The sequence below is a fragment of the Equus caballus genome, chromosome 2 (genome assembly GCF_041296265.1).
Source record: "Equus caballus isolate H_3958 breed thoroughbred chromosome 2, TB-T2T, whole genome shotgun sequence".
Taxonomy (NCBI): Eukaryota; Metazoa; Chordata; class Mammalia; order Perissodactyla; family Equidae; genus Equus; species Equus caballus.
In genome coordinates, this window is record NC_091685.1 from 5516060 (window position 1) to 5534776 (window position 18717).

An 18717-nucleotide genomic window follows, 5' to 3' on the forward strand; every position below is an offset into this window, starting at 1 on the left:
ACCCTCTAAAAAGGGGCCCCAGTGAGGCAGTTGTGGGACAATAATGATGATAGTAATAATAATAGCCAACACTTCCATGGTCTTTTCTACAAGCCAGGCACAGTTCTGAGTGCTTTATTCATGAATGCTCTCTGGGGGAGGCACTGTTCATGTCCCATTTTATAGTTCAAGACCCCAAGGCAGCTTAACAAAGTTGCACAGCGGGCAGGGAGCAGAGCTGGGACTCCGGCCTTGAAGGTGGAGACAGGGTTTGAATCTCGGCTTGTTACTTACTAGTTCGGAGACCTTCCACAAGTGACTTAACTCTGAGCCTTGATTTCCTCGTCCTTAAAACGGGGATCATAAGCTCCTCTCTGACATATAGACATTAAATGAGATAACGTATCTGAAGGTGCCTGTGCCTGGTAGGTGATTAATGATAGCTATTTTTAAAAGAGTAAAATAGCAACATTAATTATATTAACATTGTAGCAGCTAAGGCAGTCAAGACTACGTGTTTTCATCTTAGAAAAACGTCTCCCGGGTCCATTCTTTTATGTCATGTTGTGAAGGTAGTTTGATTCCAGTGTGAAAAATTCTCTAGCGGGAGTTCTCAAGATGAAACCACATTTGACACGTAACACAGCGGGTGAGCATTCATCCCACCGAGTGAGGTCCTTCTAGCCTGTGGGGCTTTTGCTGATCAGATTACATTGGGATATAATAAAAGATAGCACAGGCTGACACAAATTGGAAAAGAAAATGTAAAGATCACACTGAAGACATACACAATAGCCCGACGTACTTTAATCATTCTGTATTAGCTTGCTGCATCTTAAACCATTTCCTTTCAAATCAAGTCACAGCTGTGTGTACTTTAGGCTGTGGCCATCATAAACAAATAGGAAAAGAAGCAGAGTTAAAACAGACGAACACTAATAGTTATCCATTAACACAAATGACCATTAAGAGACTTGCAAAAAAAGCCAGAGACTCAGAATTTCAAATATGAGCTCAAGCATGACCGAATGACAGCCGCGCGGTGACTACTGTCTAGTTTGGTTGAGGTTATAACGTTTTTGGGAAGCAAGTCCTCCCTGCAAGTGACTCTGTTGATAAGTGAAGACAGCGGAAGATTCCAGGGCACAGAGAGCCGGGTTTCTGTGAAGTACCTTCAGAGACAATAAAGTGAGTACCCTCTTCTGCGGTACAACTGGGGATAAGTTACCGTGGAAACTCGCCCCTCACCACCACCACCAACTGGTTTCAATCTTTTGGCAAGGAAAGGATCGCCATCTTTACTGTCTCCTCCCATTCCCACCCCCTCCTCTTCCAGTTCCTCATCTTTCTCTAAACCCCTGGACTTCTCCCCATGCCTGGTTCTAAAAACCAATTTAGTGTCTTAAAATATCAACCCATAATGGAAAATTGGGTAAAATGAGTTTACCTAAGGGTTGCCTATCTAACCATATGGTGTCAGAGTGGCTGGAGAGAGCACACCTCAGAGGACGCCAAGGCGTGCCACGGCGCTCGCTCTCAGACATCCTGCAGTGCCCCGGGTCCCCACCGTGGGGGCAGCGGGCAGCTGTATACTCTTTGACACTCTGCTTGCTTGCTGCTTTGTTGTCTGATGATGACAATTGCTCCTGATTGAGTGCTGTGTGCTGCGCTCCCCAGCTGAGAGCTGTTTGCTTAGATCAGAAAAATCTGAGTTGGTGATTGAGCCGGGGACACAGGTCAAGAGGTAAAAGCCAGCTGGGTCAGGGGGCGAGCAGAGCCTTGAAGAGCCCTCCCATTGGTCACCTGGAACTGGGGGATCTTTCCAGATTAACTGTGGAGCTTTTCTAGAACAGCACGAACTTCCTCTGGATGGTAGTTCCAAGGGCCAGGTTTACCCTGCAAGAGAAATGAATGAGCATTCCCAGATTTGTGACTTGCGGGAACACCCGGGTCTGGAGCTGAGAGATCCAGTGATGGCTGTGTGGGAGTCGACAGGACTGTGTAGTTGAGGGCAGAGGCACCCAGAGGTGGCTGAAATCACCAGGGAGAGTGTGTGGAGGGGCACCAACATTTAATGGGAAGGCTGGATAGAGAAGTCGGAGGGAAACCAGAGGGAGTGAAGTGAATCCTTTCAAAAAGAGGAAGGGGTCTATGCAAAGAAGCTTCTCTCCCCTAAGCAGACCTTTACACTGGCCTTATCTTCTCCACCCCCACGTCAAGTTCCACCGCCCGCCTCAACCACCTCAGCCTCTTTAATCCCGCATCCTCAGTCTCTGCTCCCTCCAGTCCATTCTTCCCTCAATACCCCGTGATCTTTCTAAAGTAAGGATCTGATCGCGTCTCCCCCTGCTCAAAACTCTTCAATGGGTCTCCTTTACCCTAAGAGGAACGCCAAACTTCTTGGTCCAGAACGAGACCCCTGTAGCACAAATGCCCTCAATTCTCCGTTTGCTCCCTGACCTAACATGCCTCAGTGCCTTTGCCCACCCTCTTCTGATATTTGCAATGATTTTCACTCACCATGCTCATGTGACTGGCTCCTTATTCTGAAAGGCCCAGGCAATTGTCACCTCCTCTGAAAAGCCTACCCTTCCCCCCAGGGTGGGAAAACTCACTGTCTGAGAGCCAGATCTGTCCCAAGGCCTCACTCCCTTTCTTTTGAGTATTGTCTATGCTGTTTTTGTGCTAAATCAGCAGAACCAAATGGTTGCAACAGGGATTATTTGGCCCAGAGTCAAATCTTTCCCCTCTGGCCCTTTCTCAGAAAGGTTTGCTGGTCCCTGCTCGGGAGTCTCACAGCACGTGGGCCACTGCGATGCTGTTTGTCTCTTCCTTATGCTCCCATCTCCGAGCACCTTGACGTAAGGTGTGGGCCGTTTTTAATCCATTTTTGTGTTTCCAGTACTCGCACAAGGCCTAACCCACGGTAAGGACTCAGTGCCCAGCTCGCCCCAGTCATGCCATTTTAGTACCATGTCCCAGGGGAGGGAAAAGGAAGGATGGGATCTTTGTGCCGTGACCCTTGGCACCCTGGGGATTCATCTGCAAGTTGTCGCTTGTTTCACCTGCGTGAGCAGGGCCAGCCTGAGCAGAGGGCAGAGGAGCCTCCACATGGTTGGGCTTCATGTGCTCTCCAAGGCTGGAAATCCCTTTAGCGGCTATAAACTTAGTTTCTGCCCTCTCAGAGGAGGGCAACACTACCCGGCGTGGGGGCCAGGGGTTGTGCTTCTCTCCTTCTCCCTGGCCAGGCTGGAAGCCACCAGGGGGCCACGATCGCCCGAAAGGAAGCCTGAACTCATTCCTGCTTCACCGTTTCCAGCTCCCCACTACAGGGCTCACTTTCTCCCAGCCTCCCCCACCCGCCTCCAGGTTCCGGCCTGCCTCCGAGATCAGCAACTGCAGCCTCTCCCACTCCTGGCCCATCCTATTCAGACGATTTAGAATTGAAATTAGAGCCTCGTGCAGTGTGACCTCGGGCAAGTCCGTTTCCTTCTCTGGACTTTGTTTATGAAACGGAAACAAGGTTCTCTCTCAGCTCCAAACTAAACGCAGGCTGGGCCAGTCTTCCGGGCTCAGAAGGCAGCCATGAGGTGGCAGCTCCAGTCCAAACGTGAGGACTTCCCTATGCATTATTTCATCCCCTGGGATGAGGGGGCCAACACCTCCATTCTGCAGAAAAGAAAGCAAAGTTCCAAGAGGGGAAAGGACCTGCCCACCGTCGCACAGCTGGTAAATGGCTGGGCAGCGATTGAATCCGAGGCTGCCTGATACAAAGCCCCCTCTTTGCCCTCTGCCCTCCCTGGGCGCCTTCCCCAGGGCCCCACCTTGTAGAGGATCCTGCGCGCCTGCAGCACGTAGAGCCTGTCGGGCAGCGCCGCGTAGAGCTGGCTGCTCCGGTTCTCCATGCTGTCCACCACCACAGGGCACGGCGGGCTCCTGTCCAGCAGCAGGCGGGCTGCCCGCAGGCGGTCCTGGAGATTTCGGTGATTCCTGATGACCACGTTGTTCTTAAAAGCCCAGCCATCTGCAAGAGAAACCAGGGCAGTGGTCCCAAGGCACAACACCCACTTCCTGCAGACTAAATACACCCCACTTTCAATTGAGGGTCCCAGATGGAGGAGCCCTTGGCCGTGATTTGGCCCAGTGTCCCATTAAAGGTGAGAGCACAAGATCACGTAGGGAGTCAGTGATGGATCCAGAACCAAAGCCCAGGGCTCCTGAGTCCCACACCTTGGCTCCTCAGTGTGAGACAGCCCGATAGACCGCTGCTTCTTGATCTTTATTGTGTGTACGACTCACTCAGGGACCTTGTTAAAGGAAGATTCTGATTCAATCTGTCCAGGGTGGCCCTGAGGGTCTAGCCAGCTCTCAGGATGCCAAGGCTGCTGCCGCCTGGCCCACACTTTGAGAAGCAAGGGTCTGGAGCAGTGGTTCTCTACGAGTGTGCTGCCCAGACCAGAAGCGTCAGCCTCACCCGGCAGTCTGTTAGCAATGCAAACTCTCAGGCCCCACCCTAGACTGACCGGGAGTGCAGCTCAGCCATCTCTTAACAGCCTTCCAGATGATTCTAACACACACTGAAGTTGGAGAACTGCTCGAGAGTCTAGACAGTTTCCCTCTTGTAATTCTTCTCCACCAGTGTCCTTTCCAACATGCAAACCTGACCACGTCACTCTCCTGCTCGGACCCTTCGAGGGCTCCCCCTCTCCCTCAGGACAAATCCCAAGCTCCTAGTGTGGCCCGCCAGGTCCTCAGTGACCTGGCCATCGCTCCAGTGGCCGGGGGAAATACTTGGGATCGCTGGAGCCAGTCCCTGCGAGCTGTCTCTCGCGTCCGCCCTTTTCATCGTGGCCCCTGCCTCCCCCCGCGGTGTGGATGGAGCAGGACCTCCTCTGTCCTTGGTTTGGAGGCAGTCACGTCCACTCCTGCCGCTGATGTGTTAGCCCTCCCCCCAGCCTCATGGTAAGCCCCTCGGGGTGAGCTCACAGACAAGTACTGCTAGACCGGCAATGGCCCTGATCTTCACCCCCTCCTAAGCAGTCCTCCGGCCTCCTGATCTTGCTACTGTCCAACTCACCACCCAAAAATCTCTGAGAAGGATCCCTAACAGGAAATTGGATATTTTTTCTCTGCTTAGAAACCGATTACAGGACCAACTCCTTAGCATAGCGTTCATTGATCCCTACCATCTCTCCCGACCTGCATTTCTAGTCACGGCGGCCAGTGCTCCCACATCTAGCCAAAGTGGACTCCTCCACAAGCGATGCTGACGTCTCTGCCCTTTCCCCTTGCCATCTCTTCCACATTTGAAATCCTACCCGTCCTTTTCAGCTCAACTCTAACGCAGGGCTTCTCAGTGCTGGTGCTGCTGACGTTTTGGGCTGGATCCTTCTTTGTTGTGGGGTCATTCTGTGTGTTGTAGGATGTTGAGCAACATCTCTGGCCTCCACCCACTAGATGTCAGAGCACCCCTCACCTTCAATCTGTGACAACCAAAAATGTCTCCAGACATCGCCAAATGTCCCATGGGGGACAAAATCACCCTCATCTGAGAACCACTGCTTAACACCGTCTCCAGGAGGCCCTCCCTGATGCACTCAGCTGTGTGACATTGGGCAAGCTCTTTAAATCTCTTTAAATTCTGTTTTCCTGTCTGTTAAACGGGGTTAATAGAACCTACGTTGCAGATGGCTGTGAGGCTGAAATGAGATAACTATGGAATTCCTAGTACTCTGCCTGCTTCTTAGTAGCCGCTCGAAAAATACTGGTTTAGGGGCTGGCCCGGTGGCACAGTGGTTAAGTGCGCACATTCCGCTTCGGTGGCCAGTTCGGATCCCGGGTGCGGACAGGGCACCGCTTGGCAAGCCATGCTGTGGTAGGCGTCCCACATATAAAGTACAGGAAGATGGGCACGGATGTTAGCTCAGGGCCGGTCTTCCTCAGCAAAAAGAGGAGGATTGGCAGATGTTCGCTCAGGGCTAATCTTCCTCAAAAAAAAAAAAAAAGAAAGAAAAATAGTGGTTTATTTTTGCCTGACTGCCCCAAAATAACAGGTGGGAAAGAACCTAGTTTTCATTCTATGCCACGGGTTTTCTATTACTTTGTTCTGGAGATATCTCCCCTCCCCCCACCCCCAAAACAAACCCATTTAAGGCTGCTTAACTTTAAATGGAAGGGGATTTTCAATTGGCCTCGTTTGCCAGGTGCCCTTCTGCCTCCCTACAAGAGGTGGTATTCATTAGCTAATGGGCCCACACGTCAAAAAAATAACCATAAACTGCTCCTGGCCTTGCCCTTCTACTTGCTCCAGCTCTGGGCAATCTGGAACCCAGACAGTGTGGTCACGGGTTCCTGCGGAGCCATACGGGCTGGGTTTACAGTAATCATTGCCTCCCAGGGTGGCCCGAGTTGCTTAGGTCTATCAGCAGCATTGGCTCCGCCTCCTCAGCGCTGCACAGCTCTCTGCTCAGTCCCTTCCCCGAAAAAACCAGCTCTCAGCAGAAATTCACACCAAGATACATGTGCCTGGCCACGGTTCAACGTATTTGTTACCTGCCTCGAGACATCAGAACTTTGCGTATGACAGTGACACCAGCATGTATTTGTGTCGTGTTTAGGCCGTTGATCTTTCCACCTATCAGCTCCCTGGAGCTTCTTCCTATGGAGGCCGAGCAGGGCTTCCCATCCCCATCCTGCAGCTGAGAACATGGAGGCCCAGGGAGGAGCAGTGACTGGCCTCCCAACTTAACTCTGCCTTCCTCAGAGGCAGGAACTGTGTGTATCTTCCATCCCCATTTCCCCGGGCTTGGCACAGGGCTGGGCACATAGCAGGGACATTAAACTCTGTCCAGTGAGTGACTCTGTGAGGTCAATGTTGTCATCCCATCATGTTACTGGCACAGAAGCAGGCGTGGAAGGTAAGTTGCCAAAGGTCATGTGGCCAGCACATGACGAAGGTAGGACTCACACTCAGGTCTGAAACTCGGCAGTCTGTCCGTCCCACCACACCTCGTGCCTCCTTATTAATTTACCTGGACAAACAAGTGGTGTGTGGGAAAAAGGAAGCCAACTGGTTTAGGCCACAGACCCCAGACCTTCTAGGATGGATGGACACTGGCTCCTTGCACTTTAATTCTGGGTTTTAGGCCACACCCACCTCTGTCTGATTGACAGAAACAAGTACCCTGGGGAGGGAGGTGGGGAGGAGGAAGGAATGCCCCAGCTCGGAGTGGCAAAGCACGGAGGAGAGAAACGGGTCTTTGTCAGGACCGGGGGGAGCAAGCCTTCCCTCAGTGGCTTGAGGTGGACAGCCCCATGCTCTGGAAAGAGCTAAACCTGCTGGGCCTGGTTCCTGGTGAAATGGGTCAGGAGACAGGTTTCAGGACCAGGAACAATTTCTGTGAGCATCTGACACCTCTTGTCTTTTATTTTTCTTTTTAGATTAAAGCTGGATCCTCCAGGATCTTTTTTCTCCAAGTGTGGTCCCTGGACCACCAGCCTCAACACACCGGGAGAGCTGGTTAGAGATGCCAAATCTCAGGCCCCTTTGCGACCCTGCTGAGCCAGAATGCAGGGGACTGAAGTGCACAGTGAACTTCGAGAAGTGCTGGCCCGCGACAGTTCACTCGGCTATGGCTGAGCATCAGCTGTGCTCACATCGAGGCATCGTTTCTTCCCAGCCGTGGAGACCACAGACGCCTGGGGGTGCCCAAGTTCTGTTTCTTTAACTGATGGCTGCTGCTCTCCCAAAGTGGCATTTGATGAAGAGACACATTATGCTTGCATTTGATCTCCTGTTACCTACGTTGTTTGTTTTAAATTTTATTATGGGAATTTTCAATTTTACATAAAAGTAGAGAGAACAGTATAATGAACGTCTGTGTACCTATCACCCTATGCTAATATTTTAAATTGTCCCAAAGTCTTAATGAGGACCAAAGTTTCCAGTTAAATGAACAAAGTATTAAGCTGAAAGCAGCTCTCAGACCTTAAGGTGCATATAAATCAAGATGCTGTGGGCCTGGGGTGGGGCCCTGGAACATGCATTTCAACAAGCACCCATGTGGCTCTGACATGAGGGATTGAGGGAACATGCTGGGGAAAGTGCTGCTGGACCAACTTTGCTGGTCTCTACACTTACAACACACGGATAAGCCAGCAAGGTTAACGCTGGCCGAAACACTCCCTCATTCACCCAGCTTTTACTGCGCTCTGGCTCTGTGACATGGACTCTGCCAGGTGCTGGGTGACAGAGACGAATCTTAGGGGGAGATGAGTGAGTAAATTATATGTGTTCCACTCAGCCGCATGAGCCTTCTTCAGTCTCTGAGTTGAGAGTTGGGCCAAAATCATGGGTTCAATCCCCGTGAAAATCAGGGAGATAGGGTGTGTCTGACCATTTTGTAAAGTTCAAGGGGCTTAGACCAAGCTGGAGAAGTTTCAGGAAGGGATATGTCTGTCCACTGTAAGGAAGGACTTTCTCCCAAGCCGAAGGAACAAAATTTCCCGTGAAGTAATGAAGATGAGTGACCACCTGTTAGCGGCTGAAAAAGGACCCTTGCCCCAGGGAAAAGCTGCCTAGAGCAGCTGTTCTCAAAGCGTGGTTCCCAGACCAGCAGCTTCAGGATCACCGTCATGCAGCTTGTTAGAGATGCAAATTCTCAGGCCCCACCCCAGATTTAACTCAGGAACTCGGGGGCGGGGTCCAGGGGTCTGTTTTAACAAGCGCTCCGCATGCTTCTGATGCTCCCTAAAGCTTGGGAACCACTCACCAAGGGGAACCACAAGTCCCTTTGCACGTGGAGAGTCTCAGGGTGGATTTGACCAGTAGCTACATAGCTGTCATCTCACTAGTGACATTTCAGGTCTATATTCCCTGTAGTTGTGTTCATATTAACCCCTCTGCCTTGACTTCCCTATTATCCACTCAAAATGTTAGATGCTCTCCCAGCCAGACCCGCTCACTGCAGTTTTGCCGCTCCATGTGCCTGTCTGAAAGCACAGCGGCGGAGCTGGTGGGTGGTGGCGAACCCTCGCAGAGACCGGGAGATGGCAGGTGCTCAGAGAATAGCGCCTCTTTCCCTCTCTCCTCCTCTTCCTCCCCACTCCCACCTTGAAATGGGCTTGGAAGAAGGGGAGAGAAAGGAGAGGGCAGGAAGAGAGAGAGGCAGGGCATCTTTCTGTACCTGATGCGTGTGCTTCTTCTATGTAGATGATGAGGAAGTCTGCTATGGAACTGAAGTCTTCAATAAGTCTCTTGAATTGGTCAAATTTGAAAAGAAATGAGGGTCAGGTACAACTTCCAAAATTCAGCACCAATGGCCTGTTGCCTAAAACAGAAATGGAACCACCATCAACCAATAATCTACACACAGCGTTTTGCAAGCACCATCCCCACTCCAGCGTTCAACTCGATTACCTTTATTTCCCTTCTAAGATGGATCCAGGGCACAGTGCGGGGCTGAAGCCTGGGGACGTGACTTAGCGGAGGCTGGAGCCAGTTTACTTGAAAATGAGGGTCTCTAATCAGGTGGGTTCAGTGGACTACCTGCAGTCGCTGGCTGGCGATTAAAACAATGATAAGGAGAGTCCCTTTCATGCAGTTTCTAAGGCAGACATGCCTCCATTCGCTCATGTGATACTAACATATGTTGCAAGGTAGGTTATTTTTTTCCTGGTTTATAGACTTGCAGTAGTCACACAGTAGGTCACACAGTAGGTCAGTGGTGGAGTTCAAATTAACACTCTGGCTTCTAGATGCTCAATTCAGTGCTCTCAGGAATCTGAGGGGCTTCCTCATCCACAACTACACATAGTTATAACACTTAACTTACAGGATTGTTATGAGGATTAAAGAAGTTAGTGCAGATAAGGGCTTCCAATGGTGCCTGGGCCATGGCAGGCGCTCGGTAAACGTAAGCTGTTGTTACTAGCTCTTCTCTTCTCCCTGAGCTATGAAGTAGGGGAGTCAGTGGAGGGTACTCCTCAAAGGGGAGTGCAGGATGGGAGCAGGACTGGCTACATAATTTGCTGGGCCCAGTGCAAAATGAAAATGCAGGGCCCCTTATTCAAAAAGTGGGGAAAATGTGCCATTAACATATTAAAATATAAAGTTTTTTTCCTGCAGTCTCTCTCTTGCCCTGGCATAGTGCTTTTTAGCTGCTTTTAAATGTCACTCTCCCCTGGGCACAGGGATATTCATAGGGTGAATGCAGTCACCTTACAGTCACCCAGGAGCCCCAAAACTCAGCGCACATATGTATGTGTGCCTATGGCAGCTGGCTCCCGGCTTTCCTCTCCCTCCAGCCACCAGACCAATACACCATGCCCTGGCCAGGAGCACAGAAATTGAGCCAGACATTTCCCCTTCCCACCTGCCTACCACCCCAACATACAGGATATTACAACCTCCATACAGGGGCCTGCTAGGCTCCGTGATGGGGGAGCGGGGTAGGCAAGTAGCTTCTCCTGCTGAGTCACCCCCAGTCACTTGCCCAATGCACCATGGTGCTGTCAGCCCAGGATGGGGACAGCCACCTCCATGCCCTGTCATGAAATGCTGCAGGAGGCCCACACCTGACCCCAACCTCTCCCATGCCTGGGTTCAGGCCCTCTCTGGGGCCAGAAGGTGGCAGCAGTCACTGGTGGGAGCAGGAAGGGGGTTGGACAAGCACAGCATCAAGGGTGGAAGAGTGGGCCTTGGAGGACTTGTCCCAGGGGAGCAGGGAGGCTGTGGGAGGCAGGATCCTGCGTGAGCCAAGGCTCCAAGTCCCCAGGACAATGTTCCATTGTCCCGTCAGTCTTCACTTACAAAATGCAAATCCAAAGACATAATTATTGAAGATTTCAAGTCAGCCACTTCAGAGCATTAAACCCCAAGAAAGGGTCCTTCTGAATGTGGGACCCTGTGTGATTCATTGGTCACACGCCAGTGAAGCCAGGCCTGGGAGGGGGACCCTTGTGTAACTCCCCCAGCCTAGACTGGGGGTAACTCTGGGGACGGACAGCGCCCTGTGGTCACTTATGGCCGGAGCTGACAGTGTTGAGCCCTTACCTCGTGTCTATTAGGGCACGGCAGCTCCTGCGCTGTGACACAGACTGTTTAGGTGTCTGTATCCTCAGGCTGCTCACTGCCCCTTGAGGGCAGGGCCTGTCCCTCCTTCACCCTCATGTCCCCAACACTGAGCACACCCTCATTCCATCTACAAGCATTTATTCACCACTTACAATGTGCAAGGCTCTGGGCCACACGCTGGGGACTCAACAGAGAGCAAGACCAGTAGGTCTCTGCCTGCTCACAATTTGAGATCTGTTTAATGGGGAGACAGGCAAAAGACAAGCAAACAATGGGCCCGGCCCCGTGGCGGAGTGGTCAAGTTCCTGTGCTCCACTTTGGCGGCCCAGGGTTTTGCCAGTTTGGATCCTGGACACGGACATGGCACCGCTCATCAGGCCATGCTGAGGCGGTGTCCCACATGCCACAACTAGAAGGACCTATAACTGGAATATACAACTATGTACTAGGGGACTTTGTGGAAAAGAAGAAAAAAAAAAAAGAAGAAGATTGGCTACAGATGTTAGCTCAGGTGCCAATCTTTAAAAAGAAATAAATAAATAGAAATTTTTAAAAAGTAAACAGCTAAATGAGGTAATTTCAAGTTGTGGGCAGAGTTATGAAAGACGCTATAAAGGTCAGTCAAGGAAGGGCTCCGAGGAGATGCTGTTTAACCTGAGAAGCGAAGGGTAGGAATGAGCCAGCCGTGGGCAAAGGAAGAGAAGGCATTCCAGCCAAAGGGGCTTGATGTACAAAGGCCCGGAGTAGGGACAGACTTGGCGTGTTCAAGGACCTGTGAGGCCACTGTGACTGGAGCGTGGCCGGGGCGTGGGTGGTAATGAGAGATGCGGTTGGAGAGGGAGGCGTGGGCCACCTCGAGAGCTGGTAGGCTCTCCTACACCTTTGAGAAGAATCTGGATTTTATTCTAGGAACAATGGGATATCACAGAGATATAAAGCAAGGATGGTGGGTATTTGTTGCAATTTGGCTGCTCAGCTCTTAATCCTCCTTCCCACTTGGAATTCCCTATTTTGTGTACTATTCACGGGAGATTGTGCCCAGCCTCACTCTGTGAAGGACACAGGGGCCACATCAGTGCTCTGCCCCCAGAAGCCAGCACAAGCAGTGACCCAGGCTGAGCCAACTGGACCCTCGCACATAGATATTTGATTCTGGAGTCATTGAGATGGTAGAATTCACCTACAGCCCAGTGGTAGTGCTCTTGTCAGAGATGGTGGAGTCCTACAGTGCTGATGGGTTTCTATGACAACCACCATGAGAGCAGCATCCAGGCCCAACAGCTGATGCTAAAAGACGGTTCAGGCATGGTGATTTAGCTGCAGTTGATTCTGGGGAGCCCGCAACATCTTTCCAATACGTTCCTTTGCATATGTATGTGTGTGTGTGACTAAGAAAACCAGAGCAAGTTTCTGTTACTTGCAAGTCAGAGCCCTGACTGCTCCAGGAGGCTGTGTAATGAGAAATGAGCAGATTCACACTTGAAGATGACTCTGGCTACTCTGTGGAGAAAGGACTGAGGGTGAGAATGGAAGTGGGGGCAGAGTTAGGGGGCATCGGAGAAATCCACATGAGAGAAAACAGGAGGCTGGGCTAGTGTGGGGCAGTGGAGAAGGGGAGAAGGAGGAATTGATAGGACTTGATGGATGGGGCGTAGAGGGCATCTTAACTCGCTTGTGGTTTATTTGGTTAGTTGTTCCCTCATCTTGTTCTGCAAAGGATTTGAAACAGCTTGTACACATTTAATCATGCATTGCTTAACCATGGGAAAACGTTCTGAGAAATGCACCGTTAGGCAATTTCATCATTGTGGCAACATCATAGAGTGCATTTACACAAACCTAGATAGTAGAAGCCTGCTACACACCTAGGCTACCTGGTACTAATTTTATGGGACCACCATCATATATGCGGTCCATCATTGCCTGAAATGTCCTTTTTTTTTTTTGGAAGATTGGCCCTGAGCTAACTTCTGCTGCCAATCTTCCTCTTTTTGCTGAGGAAGATTGGCCCTGAGCTAACATCTGTGTCCATCTTCCTCTATATGTGGGACACTTGCCACAGCTTGACTTGATAAGTGATGCGTAGGTCCGCGCCTGGAATCCGAACCGGCGAACCCCAGGCCGCCAAAACGGAGCGCACGAACTTAACCGCTATGCCAGTGGGCCGGCCCCTGAAACGTCCTTATGTGCAGCATGACTGTAGTAAAATATTACACAGAATTTTTAAAAAAATTGTGCCCCTCTGGGAGGCATAGAACAGGAGGGAAAAGTAGAACACAAAGAAACAGCCCTTAAGGTTCCAGGCACTTGTTATAACTGAGCTAATATTTGACTCTGAGTTTCCAGGTGGCCAAGTAAAAGGAGAAATGTGACTGGTTGTGTATTCCTCATTTTTCAGTACATGAGGAGAAGCAGGCCAATTCCTCTGGAGACACAAAGCTCTCCTTGTCCTTGGCTCACAGAGTTTCTCATAGGGGACCCCAGGAGGCATTGAGTGAGCCTCAGTCACTGATGGTTGACTGCACAATGAGTCCTTATGCATGTGACAGGGTTGCCCAGGCCTCAGCAGGGGAGGATCAGAGGCCAGTCGTGAACAAGTGGCTGACCATTGGCCTCCCATGACCCCAGGGAGTCATGCTTCAGATCAGAACCCAGGAGACGTAAGGTTGGGACCAGCACCAAGTATTAGCTATCTGGAATTTTGTTTTTAATTAGATAAAAAATTTCAATGCCTGCTGATTGGGACCCTGGAAAAAACAGGGCGATTTGTTTGCTTGTTTGTATTGTGGCTGGGCGCAGAGATCAGTATTGAGGGCAATGTTTAAACTTAGCTCCCTGCTTTCCTGGTAGCAGAGGGAGGAAGGATGGGTGCCAGGGGTTTGCTGTGCTGAGGGCTGGCACCCTGCCCGTGTCCACAGGCCGTGGTGCAGAGAACACCATTGCAAGAATGTCAGGCGAGGACCGTCAAGTCCAGCTCGTCTGTATAAATGGGAAAACAGCTCTGTCGTGTGCTGGACTCGAACCCACCATCATGACCCCCAAGCTAGTAAATTAACCCCCATTCCAGGCTCTCTCAGCAGAGAAAGCCCATTTATAGTCACTAAATGACACTTCTTGTACAATTGGAGAGATTTTAGAAGATTTTAAACAGGGGCTGAAATAAATTGTTCCAGATAAACTGCCAGGTACTCAGAAAATAAATTATCCAGACTTGCTTTCTGCCACAACATGCCAGTTAATCAATGTTTTGCTCTGCATGTGTGTCCAAGAGCGTGCATATGTCATGTGTGCCACGTGTGTGCATGTGTGCGCACATGCAGAGGATAGGAGGTGGCTGAGAGTTTCTCTGAGCCCCTGTTGTCTTATTCAATAACAGAAAGTACACTAGCTGAGAGTCAGAAGGCTCAAGTTCTAGTTCGGACTCTACAACAACTCTGTTTGACTCTGAGCAAGTCGTTTATCTCTGGGCCTTTGCATCTGAAAAATGAAAGAGTCGCTTTAGATTATCTTTAGAGAGGCTTCCAGACCTTCCAGTCTGTGGCTCTACAATGAGCTCAGATTTATTCCTAAAGCTTGTAGTGGTCTGGTGGGTTTCCAAAGCAATTACAGGCTGCCTTTCTAACCAGCAGATCTGACCACGTTTACTCCCTGCCTAAAAGCCTTCCGGAACTCACAATGCCTTCAGGACCAAGGCTACCCTCTTCACTAAGACATATAAGGTCCCCAAGCTCTGGTCCCTGATGGTACCTCCAGCCTCGTCCTCGCCCTTTCATGCCTCTCACACCCCACTTCTGCCAGACGGACCAACGTTCTTCCATGTCTCGGGCCTCTGCTGCTCCTCCCCTCTGCCCTGCTCTGCCCCCCACTCCCCTCTTCCTCACCCACCCCAAGGCTTCAGTCCCCAGACAATCGGCTCACCGTCCTCTTCTCCAGGAAGACTTCCCCGACCCCCTCCCCGCCCCACCCAACTTCTTCCAGAACCCTCCGGTTCTGTCTCCCATGACATCATCTCCCTCTCAGAGTTATGAGAGCTCCCAGGGCAGAGACCCCTTGTGCTGACTGCTGCACCTATTATTTCAGGGGCTCGGGGTCAATGTGCTGAGAGCCCACTCTGTTTTATAAATAGAGTTTTCTTTTGTCCCTGTCTCCTCTCTCCATTCGCTCTCTCAGGTACAACAGCGGGGAGCAGAGACCATAGAATATCGTTAAAATGTAAGCTGGCCCACTGCAAGTAAACGGTTAACAGAAGCAAGTAAGTTCTGTGAATTGGCCATGAGGTAAGTTGGCGTTCATGGAACTGATCGCCAGATGATTGATGGTCAGCAAACTGGCCTGGTCCATCACAGTGCTTGGCTCGTAGTAGAAGCACAATAAGGGTTAGCTGTTATTCTCATTGCTCTGATGATCAGTGGTCACTTAGTGAAAGTTTGTTGAGTAAATAGAGGTCATTTGTGCACTGTGGTTTAGAATCATGAGCAGAAAACTCTTCCCTTCCCTCTGTTTGAAACACTTTTCCCTCTTCTCTTCTCAAACTACAAAAATCTTACTCATTCTTCAAGGCCTAGTTCCAAAGTTACCTCCTCCAGGAAGCCTTCCAAGCCCTGCAGGCTTGTTCATCCCTTTACAGCCTCCCCATCTCAGGGAACTGGACGGATTTGTTTATCTCATCCTTCTGTTCTGGAGAACCGTGAACTCCTTGAGCAAAGGAGCAAACTCTGACCTAAGGCTGAGGCCCCGGCGTTTGGCTGAGGGCCTGGCACACGGGCGCTGCTCACAGTGTGTGTTGAGGTGCACTGGAAAAACAAGCAGCCCTGATTCTGGGTCTGACTGGCTCTGCTACCTTTGCTCTCAGTGTTCTCCATTTCCCCTCTAAAATGAGAGGAGTGGATTTGGGGTTAGTTTCCCAAAGGGCGTTCTTTGGAACCAGTATGGTGAGGACAGGCATTTCCTTGGGTGGAGAGTGGGGAGTTGTGTGCCTGTGTTAGGAAAGATTGTCAGTGCTGGGTTAAGGTGGTTTCAAGTTTCGTTTGTCTGTGTTTAAGCTTCAGGGCTTCTCAGAGCCTTTCATGTGTTCAAGCGTACTACGAATTTCCAGGAGGAGGGCATAGCATGCAGGGTTTCCCAAACTACTTGGATCAGGGAACTCCACGTAGTAAAGCCATCTATGGGATTTGGGTTCCAAAGAAGACGCTTTGAAAAACACTAGATTAGCCAGCTGCCTCCGGGACGTCCTCTGCTCTAGCTGCTGTGTCTAGGTCCTGGGAATTCAAAGATGAGTCAGACAGCCCTGTCGTGAGGCTCCCCACCAGGCAGGAAGAAAACACTTGTGCTTAGGCAGCCAGATGCTAGATACAAAGAATCACTGTCCTGGGAGAGGTGCAGACAGAGAGGCACGAGTCTGGAAGGGAGAGAAAGCGTGCCTGGCTGTAGGCATCTGAGATGGCCTCGTGGAGGGGGAGGCAGGAGAGCAGGACTCTGATGACCAGGGGGATTTCAACTGTTGGCGATGGAGGGAAAGGGCCAAGAACCTCGGCAAAGGCAGAGAAGGGACAGCCCAAGGGACAGATGAGGCTCAACAGTCTGTCTGGAGGCAACGAGCATGCGGGGAGCCTGCAGGTGAAATTGGGAAGAAAAGCTGGAGTCAGCCCAGGCTGGGCCCTTGAGCTCTAGGCTGAGCCAGGGCTTCACCCCTAATGCAGAGGGGGGCTACCGAAGGTTGCTGAGCCAAGGTGTGCTTGCGGCCGGGGGTGTGCTTGTGGAAGGGTGTTCTGGTAGCCATTCACAAGGTGGGTGGGAAAAGAGGGAGAGAGGCAGAGAAGGAAGTCCTGGCAGGAAGAGCAGCCGTGAGGACAAAAAAAGAAAACTAATCTGACAGGTCTAAGATCCCAAATAAATAGAACTGGTTTGCCTGGAAAATATATATAGAGAGAGAGCTCTTCAACCAGTATTTCCTGAGCCAGCAGCCACAGGGGCGCAGCAGTGGCTTAGAGCAATGGTCTCCAGCTGCACGGAGCTTACAGGCCTGAGACAGGGACAGACGTTAATCAAAGGCCCAGACACAATTACAAACCGGGATGGGTGTAATAAAGAAAAGTTTAGGATGTTAAGCACACAAGAGCGGGTAGCCTAGTCCAGGAGAATTGGGGTTGGCTGGTTGCAGGAAGTGTCACGGAGCAGAAGTCTGAAGGCTGACCGGGGGTTGACCGGGCAGAGAGGGAGTGAAGCGCGTCCCAGGCAGAGCGACGGCGGTAGGACTGCGCTAAAGGAGCGAAGGCCAGGGTGCTGGTTGGTGGTTTGAGTGCTGGGAAGGTGGTGATGCCTCTTAGAAAAACAGAGTCCAGGAGAAGTCCTAATTTCAGGAGGTGAGAAGAGGACAAGAAAGCGAAAGAGGAGCAGCTGGAGCAGTAGAAGAAGAATTCAGGGCTTTCCCACCCACTCCCTCACCCCCCAGGAGCCCCCCCATTCCAAGCACCCCCAAGCTTGCGTCAGCCTCCTGACCTTGCATGAAGTCCCAAATGTTGCACCTCTGCCCTGAGAGGCGGACCACGGGGCTGTTTGGGGCCAGACCCCCTCTCTTAGTCGTGTCCTCTAGTCGCTGCCAATGGACCTTCAGGACAAACCAGAAATACTGGGTGCTGTAGAGGGTCGGGACCCAGTTGTCGTAGGAGAAGTGAGGGTTCTTCTGGTTCATGGCCACGATGTGCTGCTTGACTCTGTCAGGAAACAGTGTCAGCAGCACTTTGCCCACGGCCACTTGCAGGGCCACCTGCAGGAGCACCCAGAGCCTTTTCAGCCACAGCCCTGCCCGGGGCAGCCCCATGTTGGCACAGCCAGAGCTGGCTTTGAGGCTGAGGGGCAGAGGCCACAGCCGGGTGACACTGGGCGGAGCTGGACAAAGGTGCAGGGTGGGAGTAACCAACCCAGGACAGCAGGAAGGGGTCAGGACAGAAGGTGTTTGCCTTCCTGTCGTGGACTGGAAAATTCCAAACCAGGTGCTCAAAGGTCTGTCCTTTTTTTTTTTTTTTTTTGAGGAAGATTAGCCCTGAGCTAATATCTGCTGCCAATCCTCCTCTTTTTGCTGAGGAAGACTGCCCTGAGCTCACATCCGTGCCCATCTTCCACTACTTTATATGCGGGACGCCTGCCACAACATGGCTTGCCAAGCGGTGCCATGTCTGCACCAGGACCCGAACCGGCGAACCCAGGGCCACCAAAGTGGAACGTGTGAACTTAACTGCTGTGCCACCGGGCCGGCCCCTCAGAGGTCTGTTCTAATTGTTAGTGTTTCTGATTCTTCGTCTTAACCTTTGAGAGATTCTTGGATGGGGAGAGTTCAGATCTTAAATTCTCCCTCTGATAAATTTTTTAAGACAAATACTCAAAATGGTTACACTTACAGGGATTCTGCGGTCCTTTGGAAAGGCTCTGTTGCAAATGAGTGAGCTCTACTGTTAATTATTCTTTTAATAATGTAAATTGTCCTCTTACTAATGAAAGATGTTTCTCCCACTCACAGCTTCTAGCTGGTGGTTGAGCGTTTCTGGAGGCACAGCCCTCTCCAGAGGACTTGGGTCTGGAAGCTCCCCAGGCAGGGACAGAGCCGGGACCATCCCCAAGGACATCTGCGGCAGAGTGATAAATACCACGCTCCCTCTGCTCTCAGG

General features: G+C 51.1%; 2 protein-coding genes across 4 annotated transcripts in view; one reads left to right on the forward strand and one right to left on the reverse strand.

The window, feature by feature from the left end:
* Positions 1-771: 771 nt before the first annotated feature.
* Positions 772-17900, reverse strand: DIO1 (iodothyronine deiodinase 1). Its single transcript, NM_001166452.1, is given in 4 exon segments — positions 772-1875; positions 3804-4003; positions 9165-9308; positions 17552-17900. Coding segments are annotated over 4 exon segments (735 nt in total). The 5' UTR covers positions 17874-17900; the 3' UTR covers positions 772-1806.
* Positions 17901-17995: 95 nt separating this feature from the next.
* Positions 17996-18717, forward strand: part of YIPF1 (Yip1 domain family member 1) — a 55791-nt gene continuing 55069 nt past the window's right edge. The window contains exon 1 of one of the 3 annotated variants that reach the window (XM_005607038.4): positions 17996-18317. The gene's annotated coding sequence lies outside the window, so the exon portion shown is untranslated. The remainder of the gene's footprint in view (positions 18318-18717) is intronic. The other 2 variants (XR_011436339.1, XM_070259916.1) reach the window with 2 other exon arrangements.